The sequence below is a fragment of the Trachurus japonicus genome, chromosome 6, assembly GCF_045865225.1.
Source record: "Trachurus japonicus isolate A0001 chromosome 6, Traja_1.0".
NCBI classification, from domain to species: Eukaryota; Metazoa; Chordata; class Actinopteri; order Carangiformes; family Carangidae; genus Trachurus; species Trachurus japonicus.
In genome coordinates, this window is record NC_140912.1 from 27,301,932 (window position 1) to 27,329,683 (window position 27,752).

The 27,752-nt window shown below is 41.0% G+C and overlaps 1 protein-coding gene across 1 annotated transcript; it reads right to left on the reverse strand.

Annotated features, from left to right (window-relative positions):
• Positions 1–545: 545 nt before the first annotated feature.
• parvaa (parvin, alpha a) lies at positions 546–26,440 on the reverse strand. The gene is made up of 13 exons (XM_085780080.1): positions 26,015–26,440; positions 16,335–16,424; positions 14,563–14,633; positions 14,073–14,175; positions 13,605–13,745; positions 9,236–9,351; positions 9,012–9,070; positions 7,354–7,373; positions 7,164–7,225; positions 6,261–6,329; positions 6,050–6,151; positions 2,861–2,933; positions 546–1,530 (listed from the first exon to the last, which is right to left on the reverse strand). The coding sequence occupies exons 1-13, from the start codon at positions 26,148–26,150 to the stop codon at positions 1,454–1,456; spliced, it is 1,119 nt and encodes a 372-aa protein (XP_085636206.1). The 5' UTR covers positions 26,151–26,440; the 3' UTR covers positions 546–1,453.
• Between the last annotated feature and the right edge of the window lie 1,312 nt (positions 26,441–27,752).

Below are 27,752 nucleotides of genomic sequence, written 5' to 3' on the forward strand. Positions count from 1 at the left end.
GACAGAAATAAAGCCCCGCCCCTTTTAGGTTCTTTCACAGGTGTTTCCAACCAGATTTTGCCATCACATAGTAAAAAGTCTGGAGTGTACAGATTAGTTTTTCTATTGTTGTTCTACTGTGAAAGTGGGTTGGTGACCTCTGATCTAAACCCATTAACTATCACAACTAGATACAAGTCTTAACCATCAAACGATGGCGTCAAACTAAAAATGTGTACACACAACCACACATGAACACACACTCCACCTTCACCTTTTCAGAAGCTATTGTGGAATGTGTGAGGGAAAAAAACGAACCAACAAACAAACATTTTCATCCATTTGGTAACTGTCCGATCTATTTGTGCTGGGGTCATCGTCCAAATCAGAAAGCTTTCACTCAGCGTCTCACTCTGACAAAAAAATAAAATAAATAAAATCTCACTTGTGTTTTGTGTCGGAAAAACCGGAACCAATCTGACCTGAAATTTTGTTTTGTTGGAATAAAAAGTAAAAAAAAACAGATTCCTCTTCCTTTGAGAGGCAGAAAAAAAAATGCAGCCACATTCAGGGACTGAACAGTTTATTGAATGTAATGCATTAAAACATAAATAGATACATGATAGAGTGTGTTTATCCTCTGAAGAAGAAGTGAGTGCGCATTGAAACTACAACACAACGTACAATTTGTTGTCCAAAAACATTAAAAATATTCATTTGTCATTCAGCGAGGAGGGAGTACTAAAAATATGATGTATATATATATATATATTTATATATACATAGTATATCATGTGTTATGGCACAAACAGCAGTGATTATACAATGCTAATGTATCTTTATTTAAAAAATAAGATACACATTAAAATATAAAAAGACAAGTGGTCTGCGGTAAAGCCTTTCTAACGTCCTACAGCGACAGAACTTTGGTCAAATATTTATATATTTATAAATTTCAATATCCTCCACGTAAAAGGTCAATCTGGAGGAGCGTTAAGACTGTGACTGCTGACGGTGATCACATGTTCAAATAGAGGCACTTATGAACGACATTAAACAAAAGTATGAAAATGGAAAATAAATACAGGTAAACAATTTTGTCTCTGAACTAAAAAGATACAAGTTGTTCATCTAAAATCTCTCCTTAGTGTTAAATGGTGACAAAAATTATCATAGAGTTAACTACATGACTTTAATGTAGGCCTCTTTAGTTCATAGGTGTCTGCAGGACTGGAGAGCAGAGCCATGTTTACAATACAAAGCTTAATGTCTTTGCAGGAATTAAAAAAAAACACAAACAGATTTATGTGGTTCATTGTTCAACGGATACAAAACGTGACGCATGCATTCAGATAAAAACGGATTTCTACAACAAATCAAAAGGAAAAACTTACAGTATTATTCATTTTAAGCTCGTGGTCCATGGTAAAAAGTGTTTCTCTCTCTCTCTATCTCTCTCTACCCCCCGTGAAGCTCAGTCTACGTTTCTGTACCTGGTGAAGAGGTTGTAGAGGACGCGTAGTGTCGATTTGAGGTCACAGTTCACGATGTCTGAAAAAAGAGAAGAAAAAAATTAAACAAGAGTTAGAGTTTGTATCATAAACGAAGAGGGAAGTCCTGCTTCTCTTCAGCTAACAAATTAACCTTTTTACTTTGTTTTTAATTTCTCTTTTTATTCACAAATCACAGCATCACATCACATCAATTCAATTTGTCTGTATTGTTGTTACAAACTCAACACTTTTGGTCAGGTAAGAAAAATTCACAGTGGATACCAATGAATAGATAAAACTAGAAAAGAAGGAAATACTATCAATAATCATGATAAAGACGTCAAATAAAAATAAATAAAAGAGGAAAGAAAATCGTGACAGTGAAAAACATTTATCACCATTATTATTTTATCTCCCCTCCTTTCTGTGTCACTCGTCCATCCATCTCTTCTCCTCATGGCTCTAAATTGTTAACAATCTTCACACACTCTCTAATATATATTTATTCAATTATTCCTGATTCTTCCTCAGTCTACATCACATACATCTCCATCTCCGGCTCATCTGTCTTTATCCATCATTTACTTCTTCCTCTTCCTCCTTTTGTTATAATGATACATGTAATTAAAGCTGTTTATTTGCTGTAATGGAGATGAGGATCAGTGGATTGGAAACTGACATGTCAAGCCTCCCAGTGAGTCTTTTATTTATTATAGGAGAAAATGAGAAAAATTATGTTTGTTGAACATTTGAGATTACTGTTCATTTTCTCAAATAAAATTATGCATTAAAAAAAAAAGTTGTAGTTTATTCGATCTTGTGCACAAATTGCTACAGCCAGGCATCAAACAATCAAAAAACATTCAGTAATGCATCCATTAATTCAAACTTAATTCATAAATGTTACATAGATCAAAAAGGTGCAGGTGCCTGCCTCGTGCCTACCCTTTAATTCTTCAGTTAAACCTTTAGAGCTCTTTATTGTTTCAGTGTAACAGATAGTAGCAGAAATCTTTTAGTCAACAGATAAAGCCAAAATAAAGGAACAGCAATTAAGTTTCAGTCAAATCCCAAATGATCAATCCTGTTAATCGCTTTCTATATCATACTATGTTTTAATTTGAGATCCTCTGGCAGGCTATTCCACAGCGATACACATTTATAATGTAGTATTTATACTTGGTTGTTTTAAGTTAAGTTTCCCCTCATTATCTCCCCTCTCTTTCCTTAAACATTTTTTGAATATTGTTCGGGAGTAAATTATTCTTTGCTTTGTATATTTTAGTTTCCCAGTGAGAACAGATGACTGAACACTGTTCACGTCACTGTCCATCACTACTCACTAACAAACTACAGTACAAAGTGTAAACGTGTTAAATGTGTCTCACCCTCCGGTCGGGGCTTTGGTCTCTCCAGACCTCCGTCCTGCATCAGCTCAAAGGAGAAGGACACGTTGTGGACCTGGACAGAGAGGGACGAGTCAGTTAGGACACTCGCAGCCTGAACTTCACACATACAGACACGTGGGCAAACACAAACCACACACACCACACACCACCACCACACACACATTTTAGTTGATAAGAGCCCATAGAGAACTGGTTGCTTAATCCCACAGTCCAGTGCAGGTTGATTCAGTCGTGTTACCGCAGCTTCCTGTGTTGGACAAACACAACACGGCTCTGTGCTGTAAGACCATAAGCCTCCAGCAGCTGCACAAACACGCTGCGGCTTCATTCATCAACCGACTCATGTCACCGGTGTCACTCAGAAACCTCCCGACTCCAAGGAAGTGACACTCACACAACAATGTGACTGAATGTAGAGCTGAACGGACAGAGAGGACTGAAGAGGAGTGTTTATGATGATGTTACTGTATTTAAAGGGATAGTTCAACATTTTGGCAAATTGGCCCAATGCCATAATCCCTATAGTCATTATCTTTAATTGTCGGTGCAAGCTATTTTTAGAACGGCGGAGCAGAGCCGCGAGCTGCTCAGAGCTACGCTACGGAGGCTCATGGGATTTCTTGGTTTCCCTCATCAAACTCATCAAATACACAATCCAACAACTCCAAAACGCTCTGGAGGACAAGTTGTGACCTGCACATTCACCACGCTATGAGATAATAACAGAACGTTACCAGACAGAGTTGTTTAAGAGGGAAATACAGAGACTGCTTGCTGAAAAACTGCCCCTGTCGGGAACGCGTATCAGCGGTTTTGCATGAATTTACCTCTAAAACAACTCTGTCTGGTAATGTTCTGTTATTATCTCATAGCGTGGTGAATGTGCAGGTCACAACTTGTCCACCAGAGCGTTTTGGAGTTGTTGGATTGTGTATTTGATGAGTTTGATGAGGGAAACCAAGAAATCCCATTAGCCTCTCGCGGCTCTAAAAATAGCTAACACAGACAATTAAAGGTAACGAACCTACTGCTAAAACTATAGGGATTATGGCAATGGGCCAATTTGCCAAAAATGTTGGACTATCCCTTTAATGCAGGTGGAATAAAGTGACATATTATGTGGTGGATTTTCTGAGAAACTGATAATGATGTGAAAATGCAGTGACTGGCTTTTCCAAATACATGGACCATCAAGTCTTGTTTCTCCGTCTCTGTGGAGGAAAAAAACAAGAGGGCGAAATCACTGAAAGACTTTTTCTTTCTTTCTTTTTTTTGTGCGGTACTCAGCCCATTGTATCTGTGCGCGTGTGTGTGCTCGCCCCGCTGTGAAGTACTAAAAGCTTTGCCCAACAAGGGCTTATTGTGTGATAAGCATGACCTCAGCCGTCTAATAGAGTCAAACAAGACAGGAAGAAGAAGAACAAGAAGAAGGAGAAGAGGAAGAAGAATGAGCCTTAAGTAGAGATGTACCGAGCAGAGGCAGGAGTGATTTCTTGATGCCTCATGCTACTTTTCTTTTCACAGCCGGCCCCTGGTGTATCATCGATAGGCCTCCAGGCCCTTGAACACACACACACACACACACACACACACTCTTTCTCTCTCTCTCTCTCTCTCTCTCTCACACACACACACTTTCTCTCTCACACACACACAGAGTAATAGAGCTGAGCCCCTAAGCCACTTCAGCGTTTCCCTGTGCAATAGGAGATTACAGATGCTGTGGGGCTGGTGCCTGTTCTTCCGGGCCAGGAGTCTCTGTATGTGTGTGTGCGTGTGTATATTATGTGTGTGTGTGTGTGTAGTTGTGTACATTGTAGCAGTGATGCCCATTCTGCTCTTCTGCAGCTTGGCAGCGGCTGCTGGCCAAGACCCAAACAAAAGGCTACTGTGGTGTCTCCGCAGATTGCCTGTTCAGAATAGCGCACGACAACGACAGAGGCCAATGGAGAGGAGAGATGGCTCCGCACTGAATGGGCTCTGGGGAGAACGGATGGCATTTATCAGGCTATTGAGAGGAGAGAGAGAGAGAGAGAGAGAGAGAGAGAGAGAGTCCTGGCTGCGTAAGAGCATGAGGCCGCGGCTCCTCAGAAATGGGCGAGTATTGATTTAGGAGTGTGTGTCTTCAACTGTAGGTCAAGACCAGAGACGAGCCGCTGTCCTGTTTCACACGGACCTCGAAGAAAAGAAAAGAGCAAAATGCACTAATGTGGTGGAGCTCCTGAAAACTACAGCTCGTCATCTCAGTTGCTGCAACTGCAATGGCGACTTTCAACTTTAATTTGAAGGTGTTTACTTTAGATGAAGACAGTAGAAACTGCAGCTGGTCTGGAAGTGCTGAATGTGTAAAAGGAGTTACGATTCTGGCACTTTCATCTAATTTCTCATCTCATTTTATAATTTTAGACGGTGTAGGTGTAGACAGAGGAGAGTAGAGACGGGCTACGTCGTATGTGGCATTAGCCCTAACGATTCAGCAACTACGTCACAGCCACATGGTCATTCTTTAGCACATTTTTTAAAAAGAGAAAAAAAGGCATTCATTCATTCATCTTCTATACCGCTTATCCTGCACTAGGGTCACAGGTGAGCTGGATCTCAGCTGACTTCGGGCGAGAGGCGGGGTACACCCTGGACAAGTCGGCAGTCTATTGCAGGGCTAACATCACACCTATGGGCAATTTAGAGAGTACAATTAACCTAACCTGCATGTCTTTGGTCTTTGGCCGGCTGGCGGGTTCGAACCCAGAACCCCCTTGCTGTGAGGCCACAGTGCTAACCACTGCACCACCGTGCTGCCCAGAAAGAAAAACAAAAAAACGAAGCTCTGTACCTGCTCTATATGCAGCAGTGGTGAAGTTTTAAGCTTCTATTGACACCTTTGTACCTTTGTTTTGCTGCTGATATGATCATCTATGAGTGAATTCAAATCCATCATAGACGGTGTTCATCCATTCATTCATTCATTCATTCAGTCTCACACACACAGACACACAAACCAAAGCTTTAACCACAGGTGATCAGTGATTAGAGGTATTAGTTCTCATCTACCAAATCACGATTTCAGTGACAATGGGGCATCACTAGAGATCACATCTGATTTTGTCCCTTTAAACCTTAAGTATAAAAAAGTAAAAAATAAAAAGTATAAAATAATCAGACTTTTACCTTTTGGTCAAAGTTTTCTGGCGTGAGGAAAAAGTTGTAGAGCGGCACAAAGTATCCTTCCAGCAGCCCCATCAGCAGCACCAGGTACACACCATCTGCAAACTGACACACGGCAACACACTCAGGTCAACACACCAACTCTGACCATGTACAGCTCTGTGTGTGTGTGTGTGTGTGTGTGTGTGTGTGTGTGTGTGTGTGTGTGTCGTACCTGTGTGTCCAGCTCAGACACCTCCAGGTTGAGCTTGTTCAGGTGTTTGTTCACAAATGTGATCAATGTCTGAGAAAACAATGAAAACAGAAACACAGAAGCTGGTGACTCTCAAACACAACAGGTAATGTACACTTACACAAAGATACACACACCTTACACACACTAATACACAAATAATGTTTGTCCAAAAAGAAGAAATCTGGCACTTTTTTTTTTTTTTCTTGTGCTGGATTTTTTTTTTAATTTTTTAAAATAAATTCAGAATATATCAAACTACTATAGTCGGTGGCCATGGCTGCCTCTACAGATGCCTTGATTAAGCTGTACTTTAGAATCTGCTTCAGTAATAAGGAAATTCTGTCTCTTTTGGCTCATAAACACGGTGGCTCATAAGGACGTTGAAGAGACTGTTTTTTTTTCCCCAGATTTTTTTTTCTTCTGATGCCAGATTTTTTTTCCCCGATTTTTTTTTTTTTTTTTTTGCCTGACTTATTTATATATTTTTTTATTTATATATATATACATATATATATATATACACACACATATATATATATATATATATATATTTTTTTTTTTTTTTTCTTGTGCCGGATTTTCTTTTTGGGGGGGGGGGTTGGGGGCCTGGCCCTAATACTCCTTCGTAATTGTTGTGACAGATACATAAGTTTAGTCAATTAATTTCTTCCATATGTAATTGTTTTCAATGAAATATTATGTATTCTTCTATGTCTCATATCACAAAATTCTACCGACGGACACACTTGCTTGGACACACTTTATTTTCCAGGATTTCTGGAAGTTTTATGACAAAAAGAGAACATTTTATTCATATAGTTGTGTTTGTAAGGTGCCAGAAGTGGCTGATAGATTTGTCGTGCTGCTGCAAAGCTCCAGTACCTTTTTGACAACATTCAGCTTGTCTGGAGCGTGGTCAAACAGGGTGTCGAACGCGTCGCGCTCTGTGGAGAATAAACCAAACGGATCAGTGATCGGTGGGAAAAAATGAGAAAAGATGGGACAAGGAAGGAAATGTGAAAAAATTCCTCAAAACAGAAGCATTAAAAAAAAGAAAGAAAAGGGAACATACCATGTCTGCCAGAGAAAGCCCTTTGAAAAGAAGAAGGAGAGAAATGAGAAATTAGTCAAAACAGAGGAGACGGGACTCGTCATCAACTCAGAGGCCATTTTCTCCTCATTGACAATTTCACAGTAGATTATTCATAGAAAACAAGAGACATAAATAACAGACGAGTGTGTCAGTCCAAGTCAATCACAGAGGAATGTAGAGAATGGAGGGATTATGTTATGAGAAATGAATGACAATACAACAACGCAGCGAGGGTGTAATTTGATTAACAGTAAACACAGGTAACACCGCGGGTATTCAAATAACCTGGGTATCATCAGTGGGGGACGCTCACAATGACCACATACTATAGCACAATGCAGTAATCCCCCCAACACACACAACACAACACAACACAACACAACACACACTGCTGGGTATTAATACAATGAATGAAGACGTGCCTGACGGTGCGTGTTGGTGGTTTTCTATGGGAATGGAAGGAGCCTCTGTTATTACAGCGTTAGCGTTTGGACCGGGTCAGGTGGATGGTTTTTTTTGGGAGGGGGAGTTTAGAGGACGCTGCAGTGTGTGTGTCCCAGAGGAAGCGATATCGCAGTGGGCAGGCCAGCAAGAAATGGCGCGCACACACACACACACACACACACACACAAAGAGAAACACTCACACACACATTCATGGTGTAATCTGCGATGGCAAAGGCAGGCAAGTCTGGGCAATGGTCCTGGTGGTAATAACCGTATTTTCACTGTGACCATGTGAGTGTATCTGAGCCTCTGTGTGTGTGTGTGTGTGTGTGTGTGTGTGTGTGTGTGTGTGTTATTAATGGTGTATCTATCTACCATGACAAAATGTGTGTGCTTGTGTGTGCTGGCCTGCTGTTATCTCCCTCGTTGCTGCTGTCAGGCTGCAGGACAGCCTCACAGCCACAAAGGAGAAGAAGAGGTGTGTGTGTCAGAGAGAGTGAGTGAGTGTGTGTGTGTGTGTCTGTGTGTGTGTGTGTGATTTAAATTGTCTAATTCTTCAGCTGAGGGTGCCATCACATCTCTTCTTGAAATACAATGGCTGCCTGTTTGCCATGGCGCCGACTACACGAAGCACAGTTTTATAGAGGAGAGAAGATTTTGGGAGTTTTTTTTTAATTTTACAGAACAAAAACTTCAAAAAGATCCAAACAAACATGTGCTTAAAAATCAGAAATGCGAAAAAAAAAACATCCTTTTTAACAAATAGGACAGTGAATGGAGTTCTCTCCGATCAGGTTTCTTCTTCCTCCACTGGCTCCCCGCAAGGATGTGTGCTTTCTCCTCTCTGGTTCATCCTCTATACTAATATGTGTCGTAGCAACAGAGAGGATAGAACCATTTTAAGGGGTGGACCCCGTCAGTTATTCGATTTTCTCAGTTGCATGTAAATTGAGACGAGGACAGAAGTCCGACTTGACGCCAAAATCGAATTTTGAGCATAGCTCGATTAAAGCAGAAGTAAGCGAAACTAAAGACATGATCATTGACTTTCGCAAGCGGGCCCATGATCAAGAGGCGACAACTCTAAAGTCAGTCTTCTGTCTATTATTTTCATCAGCAGTAACGTCCATTAGCTTTACATCTCGTGGGGTAAGAATGAGTCAGAGGGCCGAGGGGACAGTCAGTACTCACTCTGTGTTGCCTGTGATTTCCTCCTGAATTTGTCTGGACTGAAGGATGCCCTCTCTTTTCTGAAACACATAGAGAAGGACGATAAGTATGTAACTGAGTGAGTCGATATGTCTCAGCTGGTGATGGATGAAGAGAAAGAAAAAAATAGTCAAAGATGAAGTTATAAAACCAAGATTCACAATAAAAACCAAAAAAAAAACCATCAGAGACGTCGTCACACGCACCTGGACGACGACCACTTGGATGGAGACGTGGTCGGGCAATCTGATTGGTGCTCTGAAGTGTTGCGACAGCGCCACCAGCAGGTGCAGGATGGCGACTATACTCTTGGCGTGAACGGCTGGCGTGGAGGAAAAGAAGACGGAGACAGAAAAGTGTCAATAACCAGTAAAATATGAATAAATAAACTATTAGAAATGGAACAATTAATAAATAATGCAACTCCGGCCTTTCACTTTATTGTCTCATAGTTTCTGATATTTAAATCTATTTTCTTTATTACCTCTTTAACCTTTGTCTCGCAGGCTCATTGTGCAGTGTTATTGACGTCTTGTGCTACTGATTTATCCGACAATAAAACCTTAAATGTCTCCAACATTTTCTGAACAAACAAAAAGAAAAGTTGCTTTCATCTGTTTTTAATGTGTAGACATGTTATTCACTCTCAGCATTTTTCTAATTTCTGTGTTTCATATCTTTTTTTTTAAAGAAGTAAATACCTCACTCCAGGCTTTTAGATTGCTAAATAACAAACTACATATTTTCTATTATCTTTCCATCTGTCCTGGAATTTAGAATTAAAAGTTTTATGAGACAAGGTCAGGAAACCTTTAATGGTAAATACGAAAACACAAGATGCCAAAAAAGTTGTTACAGAGTGCAATTACAAAAAGAAATTGCTTTAAATCGTGTGTGCATTCAGACTCAGCACTCAGCGACGCGTCTTTAGTCAAGCGCACAAAACAGGATTTACTGTTGGATACACTAAACAATCAGGATCAATTAAGTGTCTAAAGCAAGCCTTTGATTATGCACCGTGGCGATGGCGAATGACAGCGTGCAAAGCGTACGGCCCGACCTTCATAAAACCTGTTTGATCCTCGGTGCAGAAGAAGAGGATTCACACACGTTATGTACACAACAAGGAATGAGTTGTTTTTCTACGCTGTCTGAATGGAGGGGGGATGAAAGTCGGTGGGGAAACAAAAGTGAATTGATTAAATGAAAGCTCCTCAAATAAATGGACATCAAAATCAATCACATTCCAGGTTATTCACTGTGCTCTTTTAGCATTTTTGAAGAAATCTCACACATAAAATAGCTTTTCATGGACAAAAAAACCTCTGGCGGAGCTGCATTCAAGAACGTCACATTATTTGGTTTGTATTTATTTGATATGGCCTTTCTGTAGTCATCCACTCTCATGAAAGAAATCAATGCTGTTCCTCATCTTAAAGCTTTTTCTCTCCGTGTCTCAGTGAAACTGCCCTGTAGCTTTCACCTCAGACCTCACATGTGTTTCCTCCTGCCTTATAGTAGCGGTATATCTCAGGAACACGTTGGATGCGTCACATGTGTGCAGTGGTGGTGGCAGAAAGTCTTGGTTGTCATTTCATTTTGAAGCTCACGTTGAGGTTGGAGAGGAAACACTGCCTGTGTGATGCACACATCTCAACTTACAAGACATAAAAACAGGTTTTTTCACACTCAAAGTGTTGGTTTCACTCTGATATTTTATATTTTTGTACTGTAATGACACTTATCTGGCCGACATTTCTGCCAACACCGAAGCTAAACTCGGCCAGTCTGACGCAGGTAAATCACTAACTCTTCTGTCTGCAAAATAACAATTCAGTAAATGCAAGATGCGAGTCAGTTACAGTAAATACTAGGGATGCACCGATACTAATACCGGTATCGGGTATCGGTCCGATACAGGGCATGAGTACTCGTACTCATAAAAATACCACCAATATCTCGTCTCTGCGCACCGCGACACAAACGCACTGCGTAACCCGTAATCTTTTGTTCATGACGGTTAAGTACACAAATATAAACGTTGCAACATCGTATGTGTGTAAACAAATCGTTGTAAACAAATGCACATGGCCAGGCCGACAGCTATAGCAAAACAGCGGAAAAGCGACCGGACTTGCATAGTTCCTCTTTGATTAAACCTTTGAAATCTCAGCACGACGCAGAATATAAGGAGTTCGCTTTTGTTTTGTTAAATTTCAGACAGTATGTGTGGCAGTGCCATGTTTATAAAAGCACTAATGTTGAATGTCAGCAGGCTATGACAATGTTGTTAAATTTGTGTTTGTACTGCAGTGAAACTTGTGACAGTCACTCATGTACAAGAAAAACATTACTGAGGAATGTTGTTCAAATAACGCTGATGATATCTGTGGAAAAAAAAATTCAAAGTTATTTAGTTAGTAATTATTATGTGTAATGGCATAAGTACTCAGTATCGGTATATGTGAGTACTCATACACTACTTGTTTTGGAAAAAAGTGGTATTGGTGCACTCCTAGTAAATACACATTACAAAGCTGTCACAGAATAAAGCGTATTCTATGTGGAGAGAAATACTGAACTCTGATCAGCAGTGATCATGGCCACAGATTTCTATTAATCCACACTGGCTCTGGATGACGGCTTAAGGAGAGCTGGTCAAAAATAATCGAACCGATCTTTTGTTCTGGTATTTTTCTAGAGTTTGATGTGAACCCGGATGAGAGGGTTCAGCAAGTTTACACTGACCTTCACCTTCTCATGTCTACTCAACGTTGATCTATCATCACACTGAACTCCATATGAAAGCGGCCGAGCTTTTGTGCGACAAGGTTGAGCAGGTAGAAACCGACAGACATGTTTCTCCCGGTGATTTACAGCAGCTGTGAGTGAGTGAGCACTGAGGAGACTGTTCAGTACTAGAAATATGAACAAACTGTTCCCCGCACTTGATTGGACCAGTGCTGCTGCTGATATCAGCTCTCAAGCCTTCAATCCACTGGCGAGATGTCGCAGAGATTTCTTGCCGGACGCGGCGGCTCTTCTAAAACGGATGTTTCAGTAGTTGGGAACACAGATGGGCGTATTTATTTTACATTCTTGTACTTTTATTTTTATGCAATGACCAAAAGGTGCATAACTATTCACTTTAAGTACTTGTAATTATATAAACTAAACTAACTAATTACTGAAGAGGCAAGAAAAGTGGATAAACACCATAAAACACCGACGGTCTTCCCCCGAACTGTTCTCCATCTTGCTCTCCATTGGATAGCGTCCTAGCGTCTGACAGATTCATTTGCATAAAGTTGAATCGCAACCAGTGGCAGTGGCGCCTACCCAAAATGCTTTGCAGGAACGTCAGCAACGGCAAAGACAGTTTAGAAACCAAGACGCCTCATGACGAGTCAGCTTCCTGTATACATGTCACGTGGGTTTTTCCACGGCCCTGCCCCCTTTAGGAGACAAGCGGCGGTCTTGAGTCTACAGTATTGATTCCAATGGGAGAAGTGAACGTGAAATTATGGTCGATTCTCTCGCCCCATAGTCACCAAAGTAAATATTGGAGTCATTTTTCACAAGCCATGTCTCTTCTGAACATTTTGACAATAAAACGACGGACACATCAGGAGAAAATGAACTTTGTTCAAGACCTGTCTGTTAGCTGTGTAAATATTCATGTTATCATAAGAAAATATAAATAGGCCAGTGGATTCCAGGCGTCACAGAGACTCGCTGCCCACAATGCTTCCTGTACAAGTTGGTAGAGTTTTTTTTCTTTACTGTAACAATACACAGGCAGCATCTAAATAATAATCACAGAAATAAAGCAACAAAGAAAATAAAGTGTTGTGTTGCCTGCAGATTATGAGGTATATTCTTTTATCTCTGCTTTGTACAAATATACCAAAGTGTATCCTGAGCTGTGGCTTGGAGGATGTCCAACAACAAACACCGGGAAACCAAAATGCTTATAGCACACGTTGAGAAAAAAAAAAAAATCACACATCCAATATCCTGCCACTACGTGCACAACACTGACGATCAGTGTGGAGGACGACTATCTGGACGCTCAGCGAGCCTGTGGGGCGTTTAGAGGATCAGATCACAGTGAGACACTCGCTGCTTGAAAACCTGTAATAAGCATCTGCTATCAATGATACATGACAAAAGTACAAATATTATGCTTTTTTTTTTTCTTTCTGCACATGCAACACAAAAGAGATCTGAAGCTAATAATAATCCCTATGATTCAGTGTTTGTTTATATAGTTTTATCTTCTGTATTTATTTCCCCTTTTCTGTTAATTAGTCTCGCGGCTGCAGGCGCTCGTTCATCCCACAGGGATCAGTTGTGTCTCGTCTTGTCTCTAAAAGCGTCACTCAACAGAATATTGTGTTTCACCGAGTCTTTTAAGTGACTGAGGGCCAGAAGGTTCATCGTCTTAAAAGATCTCCAAATTTCAATTTCAACAAATCTAAGTAATGTGAGGATCAACTGTGTGCAGTTTGCTGTTTCATCTCATTATGTGACGAGTGCAGATCACAGAGCGACGTATGAGAAGATGTTTCTTACAGTCCACGTTCCAGCGGATGTTCCTGGTGGAGAGTTTGAGCGAGTCGTTGATTCGCTCTAAAACCGTCTGCAGCTTCTGCTTCTGGGCGATCTCCGACTGGGTCACCTCGGCCACGTTCAGCTTCTCACCCTCCAGCTTTTCTGAAACACAGATGAAGACACACTAATTAATATCAGTGGGCATTAAAAACTTTTAGTTCAAGAGTTAACTGGGTTAAGTCTTGTTCCCATCATACCTCACACACAAAACAAACACATATTATTAGACATATTCCACAGCTGTCTGGTCATTAATATTTACTTTCAAAATAAGAGTCTCAATTAAGTAGGACGAGCTAACTGGAGGGAGAAATGGTTTAGTGTTTCCCTTGCATGGCAGCAGCATCTTTTTCATTATGTTTTTACGATGTAGTGTAATCATACAATAACATTATTTGTTTTTTTAGGTTCACAGGTTCAGTTCCTCACCAAACAGTTTCTGCAGCACCTGTCCATCGTACAGATCTTCAGCCAGATCCTTCACGATGATCCTCTCTCCCACCAGGACGTCGTTTATCCAGTCGATCAACACCTGAGTGGGACAATAACAGACACATGACTCACACTGTGAAATGTGATGCACCATCTCTTCTTATGAGCTTCATGTACAAAGCTTTATACCATGTTGCCCTTGAAGGAACATTTGGAGAAATGTTGTATATACAAAACACTTTGGAGGTTTTCTTTTGCTCCGTATTGCAAATGAACTGAGGCTTGATGTCACAGCATCACACCACCACCTCAGATTCAGTGTGATGAGCTGTGATCAAAATCTAAAGGGAGATGACTCTGTAACATTAATTACTGTGTGTGTGTTTTGTTTTTTTTAATCTTTACTTAATTACACCCTCTGCTGCTGGTTATTACAAAATACAGCGATATGTAACTCTGGTATCTAACACTGATAGTTTAGTTTTACCTTCATGAGCTCCTGCAGTTTGCGGTCGTTCTTGGAGTTGGGGTCCACCATGGTGCGAACTTCATTCTCCTCTAATGGACGAGTGGAAACAGGATAAATGTTAAAGCACAAAAAAAACAAAAAACAAAAAAACAGCATGAACATCTTCATAAAGAAAAACGGCTCCACGGTGACACGACTAACTGGTGCACTGTAGTCATTTTCTACACAGTAAGCAACTCAATTAGGCCGACAGAATTTCAAGAGCCACTGTTGATGTATTATTGTTAAAGAGCTGCTCATGGTGACGACTGTAGGGTTTCTGTAATGTATTAATAATATATAAAAAATTCATGCCTCCTTTTTTATATTCACTTTTTAATTTTTTTTTTCATGATTATTGAGGAAATGCATCAATATATGTATTTCTACCTCTGTGTCTATATATGTTAATTAGGTAGTAGTGGTGTGATCGATTGGATGGATCTGCTGCGACTGCATTGACTGATTCACAGGAGCTTTGCCTTTTCACTGTTGACATCTTGGCGTCTTGGACACTAGATTTGTGACGTGCACAGCTGAAATTGTTTTGTTTTTTGCTTTTTTTTCTAATGTTATTCAGTTCTGACTTTATTGATTTACTTCAATTCAATTCAAATTCAAAAACACCTTATTTGTCCCCAGGGGGCAATTTAAAAGAGCATTAAAGTAGCTTAAAAGGCAACACATGTCACAAACTCATATACACACATTTTCCATGATGTAACCATGCGGTGCTATACAGGTAACACAACTCCCACAGGACGTCCAGATGAGCGCTCCATTTGTTTCTGTTTATTAGCCCTTTCCCGTCTTCATGATCGAACACGGTCTAACAACGTCTTGGCTCATATGACAGAACATAAAAACTGAAAAGTGTTTGTTGTTCCCCTGCACGTTTGGTTTGTTGACTGTTGTTGGCAAAACTACACTTGTCGGATTAGCTCAGTGGATGTAGCGACAGAGCGGACGATGCTGCCAAAAGCCAGAGCTGGGAGACGCTCCCATGTCCTCTCCTGTTTGAAAGCATTAAGATCTATGCAGCTCCACTGCAGCGACTCCTCACCTGACTTACTGGCACCGACCACTGGCTCTGCTGTGGAAACTGCCAGTTGGCAAATCTACACCAAGTAGACCTCACTGCATAAATATTTTGTTGCATGTTTTTAGTTTAATGCAGAAAAGACTGTTTAATTCACTGACTGCCAATGCTCAACCCTGGATGAGTTTTAAATCCTCTTTTAACTGAAATAAACTTTTGTCACTGGCTTTAAAAAGTGACCTTAGTGACATTTTTTAATCTGTGAAGTTGAATTTTTTGTGTTACCAACTCGGCATTCAGCATTTTTGTCTTTAGAATTTATTATGAAAATTCCTATATTCAAAGTTGCCCAAATCCATTTAAAAGAAGCTTAAACGCAAATTGGAGGTAGGTATATATAGGTGTATTATAAAGGTACAGTCTACTGGCTTTTCTGATGCACTTTTGTTTGGACCAAAACCAGTATTGTACAAGGTATTAAGTTTCTATTGCGTGTTTAAATGGACAAGGGTGACTTTGGATGATAAGGACATCAGTTTAATTTTAAAGCCATGATTATTACTGGATGAGTGATTAAGATTAAAACAATGGGTAATTACCATCAATAAAACTATTTTTTTTTTAAAAAAGGTTCAAACTATCAATAACTAAGATAACTCATAGCCTGTATTTTTGTGTGTAATATGGACTGTGAGTGTGTGTGGTGGCTTACCAAGCATTGTGTCCTCAGGGTCGAGCTCATAGTGGGAGGGGCTGAGAGGAAGGTTGATGGCATTTATTCCCTCCTCCTGAAGCTCGGACACTGTGAGAAAGAAACATAATTTCAGTCATTTAGATCATCATCATTGATACAACATCATTTAATGAACTGAGGGTGGAATAATAGAAAAACAGCCATCATAATTTCATGTGGCTCATTTTGTTCGACCAAAATCTAAAGCTTTTCAGTGTAGGATGATAAAACTTGAGCAGTTGATGGGTGATGTAAAGGTAGGACCAAGTTAAACCAGGACAAGGCCATTTAAAGGACAATTCCAGGCGAATTCAACTCAGGGGTGTATTTTCATATCATTTTAGGTCTAAAAGAATGAATCTGAAGATTTTCAGTTTAATCGCTCCTGTTTTGCGGTAGTTGCGTCTGTCCGTGCATCGCCACGGCAGCAATGAATGGGAGTGGATGTAAGTTCCGCTGTTTAGGCTGTTTCCAGCCCTCAAAGCCGCAATTTTTTTCCACAGACAGCATCAGATGGCTACTCAAACATGCACCGAGAAGTTTATTTACTTCAAGCAAGCCGACATGTTTGTAAAACTAGATCTAATTCAAAGTCTCCCGGAGTCTCGCGCGAGACCCAGTTGCCGTGCTCGGTGTGTTCAGGTGCAGTGGGAAAAGCTACCGTTTGTGTCATAAACACAGGATTATCAACTCTTTACTTGCTTCAAGTAAAAAAAACTTATCGGCGCATTTTTGAGTAGCCATCTGACGCTGTCTGTGGAAAAAAATGTACACTTCAAGCAAGTAAAGAGTTGATATTCCTGTGTTTATGACACAAGCGGTAGCTCCTACTGCGCCTGAATACACCAGCACTGCAACTTCGGGCTCGCGCGAGACTCCGGGAGACTTTGAATTAGATCGACTTTTACAAACATGTCGGCTTGCTTGAAGTAAATAAACTTCTCGGTGCATGTTTGAGTAGCCATCTGATGCTGTCTGTGGAAAAAAATTGCGGCTTTGAGGGCTGTAAACAGCCTAAACAGCGGAACTTACATCCACTCCCATTCATTGCTGCCGTGGCGATGCAGGGACAGACGCAGCTACCGCAAAACAGGAGCGATTAAACTGAAAATCTTCAGATTCATTCTTTTAGACCTAAAATGATATGAAAATACAGCCCTGAGTTGAATTCGCCTGGAATTGTCCTTTAAAAAAAGCCAATCAATCAATCAATCAATCAATCAATCAGGAAGGCAATACTGGATCCTTAAATGTTCCCCTGATTCCAGCAACAACTTTTATCAGACCGTCCACAGACAGAGACCCACTTGAGGTCGCACAAACAGCGAATGGTGTTGCTTCCTGGTTCTCAGCGGGTTCGACAGAGGCCCAGCATGCATTTCTTCTCACAGAGTGTCAGATATTTGATGACTGCTGATCTGTGTGTGTGTGTGTGTGTGTGTGTGTGTACGTGTCAGACTGTGTACACGTGTGTGTGTGTGTTGTTGGGATCATGGAGTGAACATCCTGTGCATTTCTCTGCCTTCACTGGAACAACATCCTTTTAATCAACACCATCCACAAGTGCAGCATGTCCACATGAACACACACTCACGTTTCACATAACACAGGGGTGTATGAGAATACAGAGTTACACATACAAACCACACACACTCTTTTCATTCTGTAAATTACCTCCCACACACACACACACACACACGCCCCGGCGCTCAAGTCTCCAGGATACAATGGATACGAAATTAGTCACTACACATGACAACTCCTCTGACTCTAAAAACTGCACAACGATATACGGTATAAAACTGAGTATACAGTTATAACGCAGGAGACATTGTTATTCACCAATAAGACTTATGAAAATCAACTGAGAGATTTCTTTCTTTCTTTCTGCAGCTTAAGTCCTGCCCAGAAGCTTACCAAAATAAAACAATGCGTGTGTCGTGTTGTGCCTTGAAATAGACGTTGGTTTGTTGTTTTACTAAGAAGTTTGATTTTGTTTAGTTTAAAGGTGTACAGAAAAGAAAATTGAATTTGAGCCCACTCTGGGTCATAAAATTAGTGTAATAACTCATCTATCAGACGATGTAGGCCAAACTTTGTGCAAAATTCTATTTTTGAGTAAATCCGTGATGAAAGTGTGTATTTTAGTGTAGTTTTTTTTTTTCGTATTGGATAATGCAGGCGCACGGATTATACGTCAGCCTGTACACGATTCACTAGCCACTGATATTGGATCTGTAATCCGTCATTCAAACATCTGAGACACGCACACACACACGGAGCTCGGGCTCGCCCCAAACTTTGAATATCCCGCCCGCTCGATAACGACCAATCAAATTCATTTTCCTTACTCGGGTAAACTCGTGTTGCAGCTCGTGACAACTCGGCGCGACAAACGGGACAAACGGCCATTTCTGTACACCTTTAAGATCAAAAATAAATATATTTTTGTTAATCAGTGGAACCTCAAACTTCATTGCACCCATGCACGCTTCAATATGTTTATCAGCAACCGTCACTTTCTTTTTACTTGGGTTTGGGAAGAGGAATCAACAAATTATCAACAAAGCAATATCAACTCAGAGCCACAATGTCTTCGTAGCAGTAAGAGTAAGTCTGGATATTGTTTATTCTACCTGTAAACATACTGAACCGTCCAGTTGACTCACGCGAGACTCTTACAGCTGAAGTAAACAAACCCCGGTGTATGTTTGAAGCCATCTGACGTTGTCTGTGCCAGGGGAAAAAAAGCGGTTTTGTTGGATGTAAACAGCCTAAGATCCGTCCACTCCCATTATATGCTTCTGTGGCGATGCGGGGACAGACAGAACTACTGCATCACAGGAGACATTAAAAAGAAATTTTTCAGATTTATTCTTTTGGACCTAAAATATTAGGAAACTAGAGCCCCAGGTTGAATTTGCCTGGAATTGTCCTTTTAAGTATGAATGGATGTTTGTGTAACATCGCAGCACTATCGATACTCTATCCAAGAGATTCAGAGAGATGTTGGTGTCGCGGGCCGCCATGTTTATTAGGGCTGGGTTAACGTGACCTATATGACCCTTTATAAGAGAGGAAACTATGCATTCATGGACAACAAAACACACCACTCCATCACACTCAGGCTGGGTTATACAGCCTTATTTGGTCTGGGATGACTATTCGCTTACATTGGCTTCTGTAAACTTTAGATTCACACTGTTGTTGAGTAACTAGCATTATGTAATCGATTTGCTCACTTTATTTCTGAATAGAAGATACTTCTTTGTTTGGGGCTCAACTGCTAATCAGTCCCACGACTTCTGTTCAATGTGAGTTTCCATATTCCACGTGTAAATATCATCAATAGGACGATGAACATGTGTTTAAAAATGAAAGTAAAAACAGGAGAGATAAAGCTGAACAAAAGGTTTAATGTTCATGGGGAGTGAAAATAAAAAAAACCTTTTATAGCAACTGTCAGTCAGTTCACAGACCCGCATGGCAATACATCTGTTCTACACTAACACCATACCAATTAACACAACCTCCTGTTACTGTAATATCACTTGTGCTATTTATTGACGAGCCAAATATGTGAAAACCCAGCAGGAGGAAGTATGGTGAGTAGATTCAGCAGTAGAGACTGTGTGTACCGTATATGTTTGGGTTTGATTTGTTGTCATATAAAGACAGAACATGAATCACATGCATCCATCGCCCCCCCTCCTCCCCTCTGGTACGGTGTCATAAAACGAGAATACCCATCCATGCACTTGCTTAAATAAAAAGGGGTAACAATAAAATACCCACGTCAAACGGATGCATCCTTCAGCGACACGTGTACGATAAGATTTCCTGTCTCCTACCTGGAGGGCAGAGCGCTCCACAGCCCATGTCTGTCAGTCTCCGTCCCCCAGATTCATGCATCCTCTCCTGGCTGGCAGCACCAGCTCTGTCCCCTGCAGCTCATCCTCCTCCAGATATAAAACCAACCTGACTCCTGTATAAAAGTCTAATATTTTGCTCTATTTCCACTGACAATACAGGATTATATATGTATTACCTCTCCGGTTTTATGTGCTCTACTAGTGTGCGTCCATCTGCATCCAACGCACAGCCCTCGCTAATGCTGTAAAACCTCCTGACCTTCTCCTCCCCTCTCATCTCCATCCTATTGCTCTCTTTTCCCCCTTTCTCATCCTTTTTACGCTCTTTTTCTTCTCCTTTCACCTCGCTCGTTACTGCTGCTGCTGCTCAAACACGATGTGCACATCTCTCCTTCGTCCATTACTACTACAGTGACCGCCATGGATCTCACAAGGACTCAAATTTAATCAATGATCAACACAAGGGCGACCGTCCCAATGTTTTTCCATCAAATCATGCATAACACAGTGCAGAGACACACTACCTACAGACACACACACACAAGGCAGTGATCAGTGTGTACATGTGGTGTGTGTGTGTATGTGCGAGCTGGTGTGGTATGGAGGATGTAATGCGATTGCATGCTGTGGACAAAGACGACATAAAATGGGGGGCTCAGCTGTGCAACAGTGTCCTGAATGACACTAAAGCAATCATCCAATTGCAAGAGACCTTTCTCATTCTGTGATAAAACCTGGCCTTTAACAGTGAATGTCAAACACACTGAAGTCTAATTATTTCCAAAGCGACCCTGCACGACTATAAATACAATTGGAGGCATTAAAAATAAAAAAAAGAGGCTGCTGAAGTATTCACCTCAGATTTGTTAACATAACGAAGGACGGGGAGGTGAAGAGTGCACAGTTGCTCCCTAACTTAAAACTGTAGGAACGCAAAAGGAAAATTTAAGGGGACGCACACCATAAATCGACTTTCAAAGCAAATATTCACATTTCCTTTTCATTCATGATCCTCACACACATCGGCCTGACACCTGTAATGACAGACTACAAATCCTTTGAGTCGCCCTTTCCACGTTTCACCATTGTTAAAAAGAAAAAAAAAGAAAAAAAAAAGAAAAGCGAATTTACTGGATGCAGATGTGCATGTAGATGAAAAATTTATTTGCACATCAGGCTGGGCGATAAAACCATGACATGAAAAAGTTGTTTGGAAAAAAATTTATTTGATCTCTGTTTTTAGCCTTGTTGTTGTAGTAGCTCCCCTTGCGAAATTTGCTGTGAGATGTTCTTCCGTGTTTAGACAGACATCCAATGGTTTACAACGACAAACAAACATCTCGCAGCAAATCTCGCACATGCGCACAAACACAACAAAGCCACTGGGAGCTACTGTTCAGTTCAGTTCAGTTTATTCGATCAGCATTTTACCCCCCCCCCCCCCCCCTTCTCCACAGGTAAAATTTACTAAATGTACACAAGTGCTTACTGTACATGTGATGAGGGGTGCTGATCGAAAAGGTGTAGGCTGAAGCCTAGGCTTATTATGCCTACCCTTTTTACCAAAACAAAAAAAGAGGTAAAGAGAGAGAAAAAACAAAAACAAAAAAACAACAATCAATCCAGAAACTATTTCAACAAGGCAACTTTTACATTAGAGTTTAAATCAAACAAGCATTTGGCGCTCATAACAAATCTATATATTCTTTAAGTACCTTGGATTTAAACATTTTCTTGAAAATAGAAATCGAGCTACACATTCTTAATTCCTCATCATAACTGTTCCACAAATTGACACCTCTGACGGAAACACAACGCTGTTTTATATTAGTTCGTATTTTTGGTCTTTTATAGACACCTAATCCTCTCAATTCATAACGACTCTCTCGAGTTTCAAACAGCCTCTGAGTACTGCAACAAAACATATGGTTATGCACTTTAAACATAATTAGAGCCATTTTGAAATTAACTAAGTCGTAAAATTTAAGAGTCTTTGACTGTACAAAATAAGCGTTTGTTGACTCTGTAATATTTAAATGATTTATAATTCTTATAGCTTTCTTCTGTAATTTGAAGATAGGTTGAGTGTTAGTTTTGTACGCATTACCCCATATCTCGGCACAATAGGTCATATATGGAAGTAACAGCGAACAGTAGAGTGTGTATAATGACTTTTGGTTGAGATAATTTCTTGTTTTATAAAATATTGCGATGATTTTTGACATTTTGGTTATCACATTGTTTATATGTGGCTTCCAACACAGTTTGTCGTCAATTGTAACACCCAGAAATTTGTTTTCATACACTCTTTCTATTTCAATACTATTTACTATAATTTTAACCTGAGTTTTAATTTGTTTGGTACCAAAAATTATAAACTTTGTTTTATTTAGATTCAATGATAACTTATTCAAATCAAACCAGTCTTTAAGTTTGTTCAATTCATTTTCAACTATACTCAGAAGCTGTTCAAGATTTTTACCAGAGCAGTAGAGAGTGGTGTCATCAGCAAATAAAACACATTTCAATAAATCGGAGACATTGCAAATATCATTAACATATAACAAAAATAATTTAGGGCCCAAAACGGACCCTTGGGGAACCCCACAGGTGACCTTCAAGTATTTAGATTTTACATGATTTAATTGCACATACTGATATCTGTCCTCCAAATAACTCTCCATCCACTTATAAACAATCCCCCTGATGCCATATCTCTCTAATTTATTCATTAATATTCGGTGGTCAATAGTATCAAATGCCTTTTTTAAATCAATAAAGACACCTATTGTGTATTCCTTATTGTCTATTGCATTTGATATCCCTTCCACAAGTTCCATTACCGCCATCGAGGTACTGCTACAACAAGGCTAAAAACAGAGATCACATTATTTTTTTCCAAACAACTTTTTCATGTTGCAGCTTCAGGACACTTGGGTCAGTACAGACGAGCAGTATGGAGGTATCTGGATGTTTCATAGTGTGTGTTTTGGACGATTCAAAAGCAAACTCTATCCGCCACCATTATATGTTTATGAAAACCCGTTGCCGGCCGGACCCCCCCCCCCCCTGGAACTCCAGAAGCGTTTTGATGACTCTGAAAGTTCTCCGAACCCTTCCTTGGCATGACGATGAATAGACAATTGGTGAATTATAGATTTTGGGTGAAGTATCGCTGGAAAGTTATTGAATTACATCACATAAACCAAAGTGACAGAGAGACATTTGCAATTAAAAAAATATGTCACTGCAGCTGTGGTCTTTATTACTGGTCTTGAGAAAAAATCCTGAGTCCAGCAGAGCTCAACCTTGTTTGAGACAAGACCGAGTAAAAATGTAGTCGATTTCGAGACAAGACCAAGACCTTGAAAATGTGGTCTCAATGTTGTAGTCTCGAGTACTACAACACTAACTGTGCGTTCACACACCAAAAGCTTCCAAAGTGTCAAAACGCCGGAAGTCAATTCATTTTCAATGAGAGCCAGGCGACACTGAGCGACCAAACCGTCAACTGGCGTCACCGTGCTTCCAAAGCATCTAAAGCGTCTAAAGCGTCACCCGACGAGAAGTTGAGCCATGGTTAAAGCAGAAGTAAGCGGGATGTTTGTGTTAATAAGTCTTAAATAGTTATATCTTCCGACGGCAATCACTTACATTGAGTGTTTGGTCTGAAACACGGGTCTGTCAGACACTCTGCTCTGCTGTAAGCCGAGGAGAAAACTTTCCTTGTATCCTGCAACCTTTATCCAATGGGGAGAGAGAACGGCATAAAGGGGCGGTCCTCTCTGTGTGTGCAGCCAAGGGATGCGCGTGAATGTGGTGACGTAGGGACGAGGGCGGGGACTGCTAACTCCATCGGCTGACAAGAAGTTAGCCAAAACGACCGGATCGCTTACTTCTGCTCAGTGGCGTAACATCATGGTGATGGGCCCCGGTGCAAATATTTTTTTTGTGCCCTATACCTGCTGCTGCCCTAAACACAAGCGCGCACGCACGCACGCGCACACACACACACACACACACACACGGACACACACACAGCCACTTGAGAGAACTGCTATTGTCACCATAGGGTTTTCACACAAACTGGTGCAAAAATGACACATTGTTTCATTTTGCAGCCCATGTATTACATTTACACACGTTTGTTTTTTCTCTGGTCCAAACCATGGACGTGTTATGATCCAAACGCCGCACCACTGTCAGAGCGTCATGTTTCCATCATGACAACTGACGGGAGAAAGACGTGTGGCACGTTGTCATGTTTACATGAGCTCAAACTTGTGGCGCACACTGAGCAGAAGGCTCGAGGTCCGGCTGCATTCACATACTACACGGACCGCGAGCTCGACTGCAGCCGCACCGAGACCTCGCGCTGCTCAGACTCACGTGCGTATTCTGTCCGCGTCAGTCCCGACAGGGATCGACACGGTCCGCCGAGAAAAAATGCAGGTACTGGCGTATTTTTTGCGTGTCAGCATGTAGAGGTAACAGTTCTCGTGGCAACCCCAGTTACAGGTGACTGGCCACAAACTCACCCTGCAAACCAGCGCTTAAGCACCACGGACAGCAGCTCCATATCAACACCAGCCTGCCCTGAGCTGGGCTCAAACCGCGACTCATCATGACTGACAGGTATCAAGGTGATTGGATAAATTATCATTTCCTCCTCCCACACTAGCCACTCAGCATTACCTTATACCGACCCGCGTCGAGCTATGCCATTCACAAAAACAGGGGCCTGTCGCAATACTGGACAGCTGTTTTTTCTCTCTCTCTCTCTTCCTTCATGGGCCCCTGACGGCGCCTGGGCCCCGGTGCAGCTGCACCGGTTGCACCGTCGATATTTACGCCACTGCTTCTGCTTTAACTTTAGGGTAATTAGCTATGACGCGGTTCGGTGGCAACCTGTCAGGATAGAGAGGTCCTTCGGCTCCCTTTTTTAAAAATGTTTTTGTCCTTTGGCGAGCGACCAAAGCGGCTGAAAATATTTGCCGTTTTGGAAGCTGTCTTGTCTGAAGCCCACCCTCGAGCGTTTTTGACGCTTTGGAAGCTTTTGGTGTGAACGCACAGTAACCTGCACTGTCTCACATTTTAGGGGCAAAATGCAGTCTGGACTGAGCCAGCCCGGTCCCTCCAGCTGCAGACAGGGATGGTACTAACCTGTACCTGACCCCGACCTTTGACCTCACTCTGGGGGGGGGTCAACCCTGCATCCTTTGCCCCCACTCCCCCACCCCCAAAAGATGAGCAACATTAATATAAATATATTGGAGTAAAGCAGAGAGGAAAGGAAGGAGGCCTGGGTCTGTGTGAGGAGGAGGAGGAGGAGGAGGAGGAGGCCTGTGTTTACTGGTGCCTCATTCCTCACATATTACAGTAGTAGCTGATTCAATACCTTACATGGATACACACACACACACACACAGCCCGCGGCCATGAAAACACTCACACACACTCACACAAGCAGCCACAAGTTACAGAGAATGTAGTTTCTTTGCCGTTAATGGAGGTTAATTTCAAATTTTTAAATCTTAACCGGCTAACGGCTGAACATAAGTAGCGTTAGCCTAAAATAAGTTAGTTAGGAAGTTTGTTGGTACTTTAGTTACACTACACATCTGGTCACTGTTGTCTGTAATGGTGAAAAATATTGTTATAACTCCGTAACTGTATCTTTACAAGAAAAGAAAAAAAAAACACGACATTAATCAACAACAAAAAAACACCAATGGTTTTTAGACGGGTAGCCGTTAACCGTTGTTTTGTAGCTACTAGCTAACTTACCTTCTTTAGCCTTTTTCCTCCTCGCCAAAGTTCCACCAAGTTTTCCCAGGAAAGAGTCGTCCTTCTTTCGGGAAGACGGGGATTTAGGCGTCGGAGACTTCGGAGAGGACGGAGACTTCTGAGGCGAGGAAGCCATCGTCGTTAAAACGTTAATTACCGTAACGTTAAGTTATAATCCAGACCTGTAAACGTTACAAATGAAAACTGGACCGAGTGGACGTGGGAACCTAAGTCAGTTGGGAAGTGAAGTTACCCCCAGAAAAAAAAAAAAAAAAAATCACCGTCCACTCCCCAAAGCGGAAACGGAATTCCAGGCATTTTCTCCACCGAGTTTGGCTGCAGCGGAGCGAGCCAGCAGCCCGGCCCCTCCTCTGTGTGGGAGGGCCCGGCCGGCCGCGGAGATCCAGGCAGCAGGCCGGAGGAGGAGGAGGACAATGCCGAGCTTCGATGAGTTGGTTTGGGGGAGAGGCGCTGCTGCTGCCCGGGAGGAGCACCAGAGGATGGGAGTCCCGAAAAGTAGAAAAAAAAAAGAAAAGAAAAGAGGATGCACCACAGTTACCACAAGAGGCCTTGATTTACAGTGGTTCTTTAGTTACTAACACAACATTATGGAAACATGATGCACTGACTTTTTGCTTTTATTGAGGCCCTGTTGTTTTGGGGTCCCATAGTATGGAGGACCAGGGATGTCACAGTAAAAAGTAATGACGTATTCCCTGTTGTATAAAATAAAGGAAATGCTTCATTATTTTTAATGTACATCTTAATACACTAAGATATAAAATAAAGGAAACACTCCATTACCTTTACTGTGACATACCTGGTCCTCCATACTATGGGATCCCTTATAAAAACAACAGGTGTGTGTATATAATTTCTAATTAGCTGAATAGAAATTATAAATCAAAAGGGAATAAATTATCTATCTATTATCTATAATAATCCACCAATTAATACTTAGATGTTATTCAATTATGAATGAATAAATAATGGAATTTGAAAAGGTACTTTAAAAATGGGAATCAATGACTGGATTTCCTATTTGATTTCAATTTCCTTTTTCCCCCTGTTGCTTTTCAATTTCCTATTGGCTAACTGATTAGCTTAGTCATTTAACCATTTTAACCTTTCCTTTTAGCCTCTGTGTGACTCTGGGCCTTCAGTGCTGGCAAAATCAGGCTAAACCAGTGTCACAGACAAGCATTAAGTCAAATCTGAACTGTGCTGCCTGCTGGCTTCAATTCATACAAAGAGGCAGCTGCTGAAGTAAAAGCAATTGATGAAGAATGCCAACTGTAATGTAAAATGTGACTACTATGGTTAAAGTGAGTTGAAGGACGGAGACAGAACAAGCTGCATGACTGTCTTGTGTGCTGTAAATCCGTAGGCCTATTTGGTGTCCATGCAAAACTTGTTTATACATGCAACTGAGGCAGTGGAAACCAAAACAAGCAAGTCTGTGATCTAAAACCATGTTTCATGTCAATACAACTCAATTAAAACGACCAGACATTAGAGTTAAAGAATTTTATATTATAATAAATATATGATGCCAAGGAACAGCAATCTAGTAGTTATTACAGTAGTAGAACTTAGTAGAAAAAGATGCAGATGTTATAACAGTTATTGAATTTTTTAATTTTTATTTAATTCATTTTTTTTAATTCAAAAGGCTTGAAGCAGCATAAGACCAAGACAAAACAGAAACACCACACAGATTCTATCACGACAACATAAC